The 12,485-nt window shown below is 35.9% G+C and overlaps 1 protein-coding gene across 6 annotated transcripts in view; it reads right to left on the reverse strand.

Annotated features, from left to right (window-relative positions):
• Window positions 1-12,485, reverse strand: part of RNF111 (ring finger protein 111) — a 93,877-nt gene that overhangs the window by 13,470 nt on the left and 67,922 nt on the right. For all 6 annotated transcript variants that reach the window (XM_027851818.1, XM_027851820.1, XM_027851815.1 and 3 more), the window contains 3 exons: window positions 6,339-6,690; window positions 2,747-2,872; window positions 430-556 (listed from right to left, as the gene is read on the reverse strand). In XM_027851818.1, coding sequence (XP_027707619.1) covers window positions 430-556; window positions 2,747-2,872; window positions 6,339-6,690 — 605 coding nt within the window. The remainder of the gene's footprint in view (window positions 1-429; window positions 557-2,746; window positions 2,873-6,338; window positions 6,691-12,485) is intronic.

A 12,485-nucleotide genomic window follows, 5' to 3' on the forward strand; every position in this document is an offset into this window, starting at 1 on the left:
AAAAAAAAAAAGAAAAAGATGCTACTAAGTGCTAGGCACTGTGATAATTAAGCACTGGAGATACTAAGATAAAAATACAGCCCTTGCTCTCAAGAAGTTTACATTTCAAAGTTCATGCCCTATCAATACTGGGTCAGAAGTAGTAACAATTTCATATATAAAGGGCAAGATAATATAATTTCATCTTATATCCAAAAATCAAATTTTGTAAGATGGAAATTAAAAGAATAAATTGTAGCAAATCTGTCTTTTATTGAGCATTTCCATCCAACATTTATATAATAATTAAAGCAACTTTTATAAATTCTATGGAAACAAAAAAAGTTCAGTATTGCATGCACTGCCTTCCAAAGAATTATTTAACATAAAAACGGAGAACATTCTAAAAAATTATTCTTATAACAAAAAGTTTACAAGTAGTCATCTTACCATTAACGGAAGAGCTCCTAGTTGTAAATGATGAAGTCGAGGAGGTGCATGGTAATGAGCCAAATGAGGATGCAGTGCACCTGGAGGATATGTCCCTGCAGTCACTCCAGCTTCAATTCCCAATTCCCTGACAAAAGCAAAAGTCGATACTTTGAACTTTAGGTGCCATTCATTTCTATCGATCAAAAAGAACATTTCTGTATACCTTTCTAAAATTAATTCTTGCTTAACAACACATTTAGTTGAAAGTGTTACCAAAGAATTCTAACAGTTCAAAAGATTAAATTTATCTCAAAATAATACTGTTATAATTTCTAGAAATAGCAGCTTCTATTTTATTTTGGATCTAGACTTATGACTCCATCTGTTCAGGGAATTTCCACTGTTGAAATTCCACCCATGTAAACCAACATTTCTTTTGTAACTTAGTCTCAGAGAGATGCCAGTGACATTGAGAAGTTAAAACAATGACTTGCCCGTAGCCAAATTGTTAATATATATCAGAAGTAAAATGTGAACACAGGTCTTCCACACTACAAATACTGTATCCACTAGGCTACATTGTTTTTCTAATTATCAGTAATTAAATGCTTAAAATAAGTTATCACATTAAACCAGCAAAATATCATGAGATTCTGTCCTAAAAAAAAAAATACGATCTAAAGTAGGTGACATTCATTTTAGTGAAATCAAAGGGACATCAACATTGTTTTGTTACATTTTAATTTAGTGTACTGTTTTGTTTTTTTTTTAACTTGAGCTAAGTTATTTAACTTCTTTGGGCATTCATTTTTTTTTCTTTGTAAAGTAGGGGCTATATGATATCTGAGTTTTCTCCCAGGTCTAAAAGGCTATACAGTTCTGTTGCTATGATATACAAGGACAGTACTACTTTGTTTAAAAACAAGTTCTTCAGTGTATGCCATACTCTGAAATAAAAGCAGTTCTCTGTTTCTGCTAAAGAACTGACTACATTTTCATTTATGGAATTTTTAGATTTTTTAATAAAAAATGACTGAAAGAAATCAAACGATGTTGTGTCTCTCAACTCCCTACCAAAGAAAATGCCCCAAGATTCTGGCTGGACTGTCTTCCCTTCCTCTCCACAACTTAATGTGCATTTCCTTGACTCTGCACCTCACTCAAATTGTAGCACATACAATTAAACAGAAAACATAATAGCTGAACCAAAACCAATTCATTAAACAGTCTGACTGCTGTTTAGATCAGGCCTTGCAAATATATTTTATAGGTCTTCGAATTTAACAAAACTGGTTGGAATAAGATTAGAAGAACATTACTATGACAGGTTATATATTCAAGCACCTATCAGACTACTAAAAACAAAACCCTAATTTAAAACTGGATTTTATCTATTTCTATGACCTGCTTCACAATACTGTGAAAAAGGTAGTATCATTATGGGTCTTGTATATAATAGGCATTTAATGAATGCTTATGGAATTAAATTCCCATTTTACAGAAAATAATAATAGCTAGCATTTATATAGCACTTTAAGATCTACAAAGTGCTTTACAAATTATCACATTTGATTGTCACAACAACTCTGTGGGGTGCTATATTATCCCCATTTTAGAGAAGAGAAAACTGAGTCTAAGAAAGGTTAAATGACTTGCCAGGATCACAAAGCTAATGCCTTACTGACTGCCATACATTAAAGGTCAAAGCCAGAATTTGAACCCTGGTCACTTTGGCTATAAGTACATTGCTCTTTCTACTATACCACAGGGCCTCTCTAATATATACAACTTTCCTAAGGCAAAATCCCCAAATTGAGAGTGTGTGATTTATGTGGACAAAGACAGAAGAAGCTCTGCCAAAGAGAATACCCTGCATTTATTTACATGGTGGTTAAGGTATGCAAATTGTTTTACTTGCTTTTTCACATCTGATCCTTACAACTAACTCAAAAAGCTGTGCAATTCTCCAAGGATAGCAACTAATGATACAATTTAAATGCACAGTAACAAACAACTTACTGGGAATTTTGAATTATAAATCAGGGCTTTGCAAACTTGTTTAAATGGTATGCCTAGTTTCCATTTATTCAATCTCATTTTAGATTTTTGAATGGTTTCCCCAATACCAAGAAAAAAATTAGGAACCTCAATGTCATCTTGGGGAACTGAAGAGGAATTTAACTGGAAATAAGCTGGTATTTTGCCCGGAGAAGACAACAGTACCTGGATAATTTTTATAAGATAATTCAGGGCACAGGTATAAGGACTTGGAGGGAAAAAACCACAGGATTGCCACAAGACGACTATCCTCATAGAAGACAAACACACAACTCACCAAGCAGACCTTTCTGGAGCTTGTCGAGGATGGGAAGACATTGTCTGAGGCACATGGATGTGATGCCCATGACCATAGTTTGGGTGCATCCGATGTGGATGGGGTGGAGGGCGCTCATGTGCCCTCCTAAAAACAAAGAACAAATAAAGATAAATAATTCAATATTTACTTAATTATTCTTAAAGAAAAAAAGTATGATTCTGTAATCATCTTCAAGTTATTCATATAGTTAAGGCTCCTGGTTGACAGCATCATAGCTTTACTGAGACAGAAGGAAGCTTGGAGACAGGCCAAATAATCTAACCCACTTTTTTGAGATGACAAAACTGAGGTCTAGAGCACTTGATGTGATATGCCCAAGGCCAAAAAAGTATTTAAAAGACAAAGATGGAATTTGAACCCAGGTCCTCTGATTCCAAATCCAATACTATGTCTACCGTGACATATCTGTCCATACCCAGAAAATCACCATACTTTAATAGTTAAGTAAATAATTATGTATCCAAAAAGTATGACAATGTTTTTATTTACTCACCCCTCCCTTATCGCATCCTCTCAAAATATCATCCAAACACAAAAATAGTTTCAGTATTAATTTGGCTAACTCCTATATTCAATATACTTGACATACATACACATACACACACATATTTGTGTATGTGTATATATGTATGTATGTATATATATCTCTGAAGATCTTTTTCTACTTTTAACCAGTGAACTTATATATATATATATAGATATAGACATGTAGCAATTATATAAGACATTTCCATATTAGTATTTTATATAAGAATAAAAGAAAAAAGTGAAAAATAGCATGATTTGGTCTGTATTCAATCAATATCAGTTATTTCTCTGTAGGTGGATAGTATGCTTCATCATGAGTCCTTTGGGATTGTCTTGGATCACTGTATTGCTGAGAATTGCTAAGTCATTCACAATTCTTCATTGAACAATACTGCTATTACTGTGTACAATGTTCTGATTCTGTTCACTTCACTATGCATCAGTTCATATAAGTCTTTCTAGGTTTTTCTGAAATCATGCATGTCATTTCTTATAGCACAATAATATTCTATCACAATCATATACCACAGTTTGTTTAGCCATTCCTCAATTGCCAATTCTTAGGCACTACAAAAAGAGCTGCTATAAATATTTTTGGGTTTTTTTTTTACGTTTTTGGTTAGGCAATGGGGTTAAGTGACTTACCCAGGGTCACACAGCTAGTAAGTGTTATGTGTCCGAGGCCGAATTTGAACTCAGGTCCTCCTGAATCCAGGGCCGGTGCTCTATCCACTGAGCCACCTAGCTGCCCCTATAAATATTTTTGTACAAAAGGTCCTTTTCTCTTTCTTTGGATGTCTTTCAGACATAGACCTAACAGTGGTATTGTTGTATCAAAGAGTATGCACAGCTTTATAGCCTCCTGGGTAAGTTCCAAATTGTTCTCCAGAATGGTTGGATCAGTTCCACTGACTCCACTAACAGTGCAAAGTGAATATAGGTCGAATGTTTTAAAGATAAGAAGCTGAAGGAGAAAAGGGTAGGGAGGTTAAATTTGGAAACAAAAGTGATATAAACAATATATATACATAAACACACATATATACATATATGTATGTGTGTATGTATAAACACATATGTATGGATGGAAAGAATGAGATTTAATAAATAAAAAAGAGGGTTTTCATGACAGGGTAGTTGAAGTAAAATGATGAATAAAAACAAAAAACAACAATCAAATTTAAAATGAAAACTTATATTCACCAATTTTTAAAATTTGCCATTCAACTTAAAAAAAAAAAAAACCAAAAACCCAAAACAAAAACACTTCACTGGGCAGAAACATACAATGATTTCCCTAAAACTTTTATGCTATTTCCACTCACGTTTTCTTTTTATATTCTTCACTACACTAAGGAAATATTAACATATCAGGAGACGGCAGGAAAGAGCAAAGAATGTGGAACCAAAAGCCCAAAGTTCATCTCCTAATTCTGATGTTTGTTTCCCAAGTGACCCCTGTGCAAAAACCACTTACCTTTCCTAGACTTCAGTTCCATCAAATGTAAAAGGGGGTACTAGATAACCTTTGAGGTCTTTTCCAACTCTAGATCTATGATTTTCCTATAGGTATAATTCATCAAAGGATACAAATGTCCAGAACATCCCAAATAAAGCTGAAAAAATTAAAGGGTATTTTTGCACTTACTGATTTTTCTGTAAGTTTGTTCCTATATTCAATCAGACATAGCTGAATCAATCCACATAGCTGAATCTCTATGATTGTTTTGATGATCTTATAACCAACTACATTTCTTTAGATGTACATGGCACCAAAATTTATTAATTTGCAAATTTTATGAAAAGGTTTACAGGAGGGGGCAGATTTAGGTGGCACAGTGGATAGAGTTATCAGCCCTGGAGTCAGGAGGACCTGAGTTCAAATCCGGCCTCAGACATATAACATTTACTACTAGCTGTGTGACTGGGCAAGTCACTTCACCCCAACTGCCTTGCCAAAAAAAAAAAAAGGAAAGAAATGATGAGCTCAATGATCTTAGAAAACCATGGAAAGATTTGCATGAAATAATAGAGTGAAATAAGGAGAACAAGAGAACATTGTATACAGTAACAACAATATTAGGGGCAGCTAGGTGGCACAGTGAATAGAGCATCAGCCCTAGAGTCAGGAGCACTTGAGTTCAAATTCAGCCTCAGACACTTGACACTTCCTAGTTGTGTGACACTTATTAGCAAAAAAAAGAAAAAGAAAAGGTTTACAGAAGAGTTAAAGCCACAAGTGACTAAAATTGACTTCTAACATACTTGGCTCAATTTTAGTTTTTAACCAATTAAGGATTTAGTAGAACCCTTTTGTTTCAACTTTATGAAAATCTAACTATTTTGCTGCATTTTCGTACTTGGTAGGTGTACTATGCTAAACATTCTTTTATTGAAGGTTCATTTTGCACTCCTTTAAGTAATTTTGAATATATAGTACAAAGCCATGCATGTGTGTGTTGTAAGAAGTTACAGACATTATATTTTTACACATCAGCCTTATCTCCCCTTTATATTCCTGCTGAAGTAGATGACTTGCTAACCAGATCCCAAATTCCACAGCCTAGCCACTGCCTTCCTACCTGATCCTACGAATGAAGCCCCAGGTCTTTTCATCTTCCCTGAAGCTGAACCCTTCTCCTATATGTATTGTCTCTACTAGAACATGAGCATCTTTATTTTGCTTTTCTATATGTATCCCTAGCACAAGGCACAGTACTTTGCACAGAGTAAATGTTTTTCTTTTTTCCCTCCCCTTCTTCCATTTACTCACACGCTAACCTTGATATACAGCTTGGAATTTATTTGCTTTTAATAAATTCCTGAGATGAGATTATTTTGTGATGTGCATTTTTCATATAAAAGTTATCAATATGGGTGTGGTTGGGGAAAGAAGTGATTAATGAAGAGCAGCATTTAATTATTAGCTATACTGCTTCTTAAAATTTTTATGATTTCAAAGACTTAAAGAGACAAAAAGAAAAAGGTGAATACGATATTCTTGCACAAGTGTAGAGCTTACGTTGGATGTTGCATCATTCTTCTCCTTTGGACCTCCATCCTCTGGATCACTTCATGAGGATGTAGTCTCTGTGCTGAAGGTGCTGTAGCAGGGATATGATGTGAAATTGGCTGGTGTGTAGGTGGGAGATGCTGAGGAATTGGAGCAGCTGTACTGCTTAAATGGTGAGTTGGGGGTGGAGGAGGCACAGGATGAGATGCAGTATGTGAAGTAATCTGCGTATGGAAGGGATGTACAGGATGAGGAATAACATAATCCACTTGAGTTGGAGGTTGAGTCTGAGAAGGAGGGTTCCCGTGAGAGTGGGGGCATGCAGAAGTTTGATGATGAAGTGGTCTGGTCAAAGAAGGATCTGAAAAATAGAATTTAAAGGGTATTTACATATAGGCACAAAACATTCTTTATTACTTGTCATTAATAAAATTAATGAGAAGCAGAATAGCATTGCAATTAAAGTAGCACCATCAAGTCAGGAAAACCATTGTTCAATCCTGCTTCTGAAGAGCCATATCACCATGGACAAATCAACAAATCCACTAGTGTCTAAGAAGTTCCCTAACACAGAAGGCACAGTCAAGTTACCACTCTCCACCAACAGAGGGCATTGTCCACACACTGATGGAATCACGAGATGAGCCAGACAGGGATAGTATGCTTATAATATATTTTGGCTACACCTTTCTCTAAACTGGATGCAATGTCATGAGTTCTATCAATACGTAGCTGTAATGTTGTTGTACAGTCATTTATTTAATCTCTAGGGGTTGAGTTCTCTTACCTAGAAAATAGGGGAGCTGAATTAAATGATCACTAAAGCCTCCTCCAATTCTAAAATTGAGCCTATGTAACTAGACAGTATGATTATAAAATTATGAAATCATTCTACCAAACACCTAGAGTTTCTATCTGCCAAATAACTTTTGTCCTCTTTGAAGCTGACAGACACATAAGGAGACTGTCATTACTCAAATGATGCTGCCATTACTTAAAATACTTTAAAATTCCTTTTCTGCAATTGTAACAAGAGATTAAGTTATATTATCTTGAATATTCTCAGGGACATTGTCTTTTAGAGGGAGATTTGCATTTTGTAAGCGCTAATTCTAAGTCATGTGGCTAATGATATGGTTAATCATGATAATATTGCTTTTAGTTAAAAAAAATTACTTCAAGTATACTGTCATGAATTTTTATAGCACAGAAGCTGATCAGTGGTCAAGTTCATTTCTTTTACATCACAAAGAAAGTCTCAAAGGGAAATTCACACCTCAAAGAAACTCACAATTTCTAGATTATTTTTCACTAGCTTGAGGAATAAATCTGTGAATGAGGGCAATGATGTCAGGCAAATGTATCAACACTGTCTTCATTTATGATTTTGACATTCAAGCCATCTGAATTCCCTAAGATATCACAATTTTCCCACCACAGAATTCAAGGTCGCTTTGTTTCCTGTGATACCATAAAATAATACTTGAATGAGCTGATTCTCTCATGTTTTCAACATTTTACCCAATCCAGTGAATGAATGGACTTCATATCAACACAGTCTTGTCTTGTCTCTGACGCCTATCTGCAAGACAGTCATATGATAAGTTGCCATATATATCTTTTCAGATATTCAGCATCTCTATCTGTAAAATAGAGATAAAAATGCCTAAAAGACCTACTTGATTACAATGATCAAACAAGACTGTATATGAGAACTTTGCTAATTTTCAACTTTCATACAAATATCAGTTGTTGCTGCTGTTGTTGTCATTGTTGGCAGCTAAGTGTCACAGTGGATAAAGCACTAGAACTGGGGAGTCAAACAAGATGAGTCCAAATCCGGGCTCTGATACTTATGGGCTGTGTAACCTGAACAAGTGACTTAACTTCTGCTTGCCTCAGTTTTCTCAACTGTTAAACAGGAATGATAATAACAGCACCAGCCTTACAGGGTTGTTGTGAAGATTAAATAACATTTGTAAAAAATTTTAAAGTGCTGGAACATAGTAGGTATTATGTAAATGCTTATTACCTTTCCTTTATCCTACACTTTCTACATTTTTTATGGAATTCCAAAAATCCAGGCAACTTTGTCCTCCAAAGTTTTTTTAAAAATGCATCTTTACTTGCAGATTTAATTTCATATTAACTTTAACAGATATCAATTTTATATCCTATATTAAGAGCAATTTTAACCATTTAAGGTTTTTTGGTACTATTTCACACTCCAGTACCCCTCTGATATGATTTCAACCTTTATTTACCACTATGCCACTGTGCTCATCCTTTGTTACAATCAAGTTGGTTTCCCTCATTGCCCTCCCAAGATGTTTTGCTATTTTCTTCCTTTATGCCTTATTTTTATTTCAACATGAAATTTACCCTTCCATGCGCCACAGTAGTTATTATGTATGACTGGACAATCTTTAAAGTAATTCTGCTAAAAAGTGAAACATTCTACAATGCATTCCTACTATAATAATTTTCCCTCTGATTCAATAAGCTACACATAAAAGTGAGTTGGACAGCTTTATAGTTATGCCCTGAATTATCAAATGGGATATGGAAAGGCACAGGGATTAAAGATCACTAACGAAAAGAACTGGGACAAAACGCCACGTTCCCTACTCTTTTCACTAAATACTGTGACTATAACTGGACGATCAATGTGCTAGATAGAGAGATAGATAAGAATTTTTTTTTTTAAAGTATATACTATATGCCAGATACTGTGGTATTAGCTTTATAAATATTATCTCGCTTGCTCCTCACAAAAACCCTGGGAGATAGGTACTATTTTTTTTTTTTTAGTGAGGCAATCGGGGTTAAGTGACTTGCCCAAGGTCACACAGCTAGTACATGTCAAGTGTTTGGTCTGAGGCCGGATCTGAACTCAGGTCCTCCTGACTTCAGGGCCGGTGCTCTATCCACTGCGCCACCTAGCTGCCCTGATGTAGGTACTATTCTTATCCTCATTTTACAGCTGGGGAAATAGGCAGAGAGCATTTAAGTGGTTTTCTGAGGGTCACGAAGCCAATAAGTGTCTGAAGTCAAATTTGAACTTGGATTTTTCTGACTTCAAAGCTAGTACTCTTCACTGAGCCACCTAGCTGCCTCTAGGTTCTCACAATCATGGTAGGTTACAGTGAGAGTGAGAGAGAGAGAGAGAGAGAGAGAGAGTGTGTGTGTGTGTGTGTGTGTGTGTGTGTGTGTGTGTGTGTGTAGAAGAGTTAACAGGGTTGATACAGAAGCTGGTCCCTATCACTAATAAACGTATGATGTAGTTGGGTACACAAGATGAACACAGAAAACAAAATAATAAGTTGAACTGTACGGTACAGACAGTAAGTGCTGAGGAACAAGAGGTCAAAAACGAGAGGAACAGTCAAGGAATGATTCAAAGGAGTGAGAGGAATCAGGTTTGAAGGACTTTAAGGATTTTTAAAAGATGAAGAGAATTACAGGTAAAGTTAACTAGATAAGCAAAAGCAGAAGAAGGAAAATGAGTATGTATTCCTGGGATGGTGAGGAGTTGGGCCAACATTAGACTAAAGGATACAAAAGATGCAATCATACAATTCTAGAACTGGAAGAGACTGTTAAAGGTCATCAGGTTGAAAACCATTCTCTTATGGTGAAAAACTGACCCGTTCACCTTTTTCTTATAATATTTAAATTTGTATATTTTCATTGATTAAATTTCCCTTGTCTATTATATAGCAGACAAATGGCTTTTGTATAATCTTTAATATTAACTACACCAATCTACTTTGAATTTATTGTGGAATATGGGATGAGAAGCTGGACTAAACCTATTTTTTGTCACGTTGCTTTCCAGTTATCCCAGCAGAGAACATTTCTAAAAATTTTTTTATTTATTGTTAGTTTTCAGCATTCACTCCCATAAGATTTTGAATTCTAAATTTTCTCCCCCTCCTCAAGGCAAAGTGCAATCTGATATAGGCTATACATACACATTCATGTTAAACACATTTTCACATTAGTCATGCTGTAAAGGAGAATTAGAACCAATGGAAGAAACCAAGAGAAAGAAGAAACAAAAAGAGAGAGAGCAAATAGTATGCTTCCATGTGCATTCAGACTCTATGGTTCTTTTTCTGGATGTGGATAACATTTTTCATCACGAGTCTTTTGGAGTTGTCTTAGATCCTTGCATTCCCAGCAGATATTACTAACAGAGTTCTTTCTTAGGTAATTTATGTTTTGGGACCTAAAGAACACTGGGTTATTGAACTCAATTAGGTCTAACTTCTCACCTCTGCCTACTGGCTTCCACCAAAGTTCAGCTTAAATCCAGTCTCCGCAAAAGACTTTTCAATGTCATCCCTCCCCTCCCCACTTCATTGCTAGTGCCTTCCCTTTGAGATTACTTCCCATGTATGTAGTTTCCCCAACTGGAATGTGGGCACTTGAAGACCAGGGACCATATTTTTACATTTTTTCCTATCACCAGTAGTGTCTGGCACATACTCAATATGCTTAATAAATGTCTGCTGAGTGACTTCCATTCATCTTCTCTATTTTTTAACCAGTACCATGATTTTAAAGATTCCCGCTTTATAATATAGTTTGAGTTCTGGAAGTACTTATTCTCTCTTCGTTCCTACCTTTTCTCATTATTTCACATTACATTTTAGATCTCTTGTTCTTCCAAATGAATTATTTTGTTTAGCTCTGTAAAGGATCACTTTTATAATTTGCTTGTTACAGCACTAGCTAAGTAAAAACTGTGGGAAGCAGTTATCTCCTAGCTCCCAGATGATTTCCCTCTCTTCTCAATTCCTGGCTTAGCCTTCTCTCATCCTAAGCCCTGCCCTGATAATAGGAGATTCACCACACACACTGATGATGGTCCTTCAGTCACCATACACTCTTCCATTCCACTTCAGTCACACACAGGGCATTCCTGATCTTGGCCATCACACTCAAGTGTTCTACTTCTATGATCAAGAATTCTGAAAATATTTTATGTGATCATAACTTTTTAAGATTCCATCCCTCTCTATGCTTCCCTCCTCCTTAAACTATTCTTCTTTACTGGGGGCCATCTCTACTCATCCTGATTATATCTCGTCACTGGACCCAGATGGCTCTGGAAGAGAAAGTGAGACCAGTGACTTTGTACAGTGTTCCCTCACTTAAATCCAATTCACTTGCAAGCCATGACATCACCTCCCTGATGTCATGGTTCTTTAAAGAACAAAGGACAAACAATAACAACAATTCTTCTTTACCATGACAATCAGTCTCTCCATCCCTCAGTACTATCTAATGCTTTTATACCTGGTCTAGCCTCACTTTTCTCCCTTTTCAGTCTTTAATCCTCTAAGTTAACCTGTCCATTGTTATAGTCCTTTATTTTCAAATCCCCTTCCCCCTTTTCCCATCACTGCTAATTTCTCTCCAAGCACCAAATCATGAATTGTTTGATTCCCATATCACTCTGTTCACTCATATTCTCAGCAGAAGACCTATCCTTATACTTTACTGAAAAAACAAAGGCTAGTATTAACTACGAACTCTCTATTCTCCTCACAGTACACTAAAATCTTAAAATTCCCTAACATTGTCTCCCATTCTCTTCTTTTACTCCAGTGTCCAATGAAAAACCCCTTCTTACCAAGGCTAACACTTCAATCACATCTGCTTTCTCTAATCTTCAATCCCAACTACCAATTCTTTTCTTGATTGCCTTCCCTGCAAACATGTACAAATCCACCTCATTCTTTAAAAAACCTCACTTGACCCTAAATCCCCCTCAAGCTACCATTCTTTAGCTATCCTCTCATTCACTGCCTGACTCTGTACCTTTGCTGTAATGTGTCCTCTGTGCCTGGAATGGATGCCTTTCTCACCTCCAGCTTTTATAATTTCTATTTTCCTTCAAAGTTCAGGTCAAACAGCACCATTTTCAGCCCCAAGTGCCAGAGACAGCTAGGTGGTGCAGTGGAATAGTCAGTTTCAGCATGGATGATATTATATGTCTCCTATAGATCTCAAGCACAAAATCACATCTTCAAGAATAAGAGGCAGTATCTCGGACAAGAATTGTTTTGATTAGCACGAAAAGAAGTCTAATGAGGAACCCTATATGCTTACAGATAACACCTGCAATGTTTCTGGTTATAGTTTGCA

The sequence above is a fragment of the Vombatus ursinus genome, unplaced genomic scaffold, assembly GCF_900497805.2.
Source record: "Vombatus ursinus unplaced genomic scaffold, bare-nosed wombat genome assembly UNPS02009205.1, whole genome shotgun sequence".
NCBI classification, from domain to species: Eukaryota; Metazoa; Chordata; class Mammalia; order Diprotodontia; family Vombatidae; genus Vombatus; species Vombatus ursinus.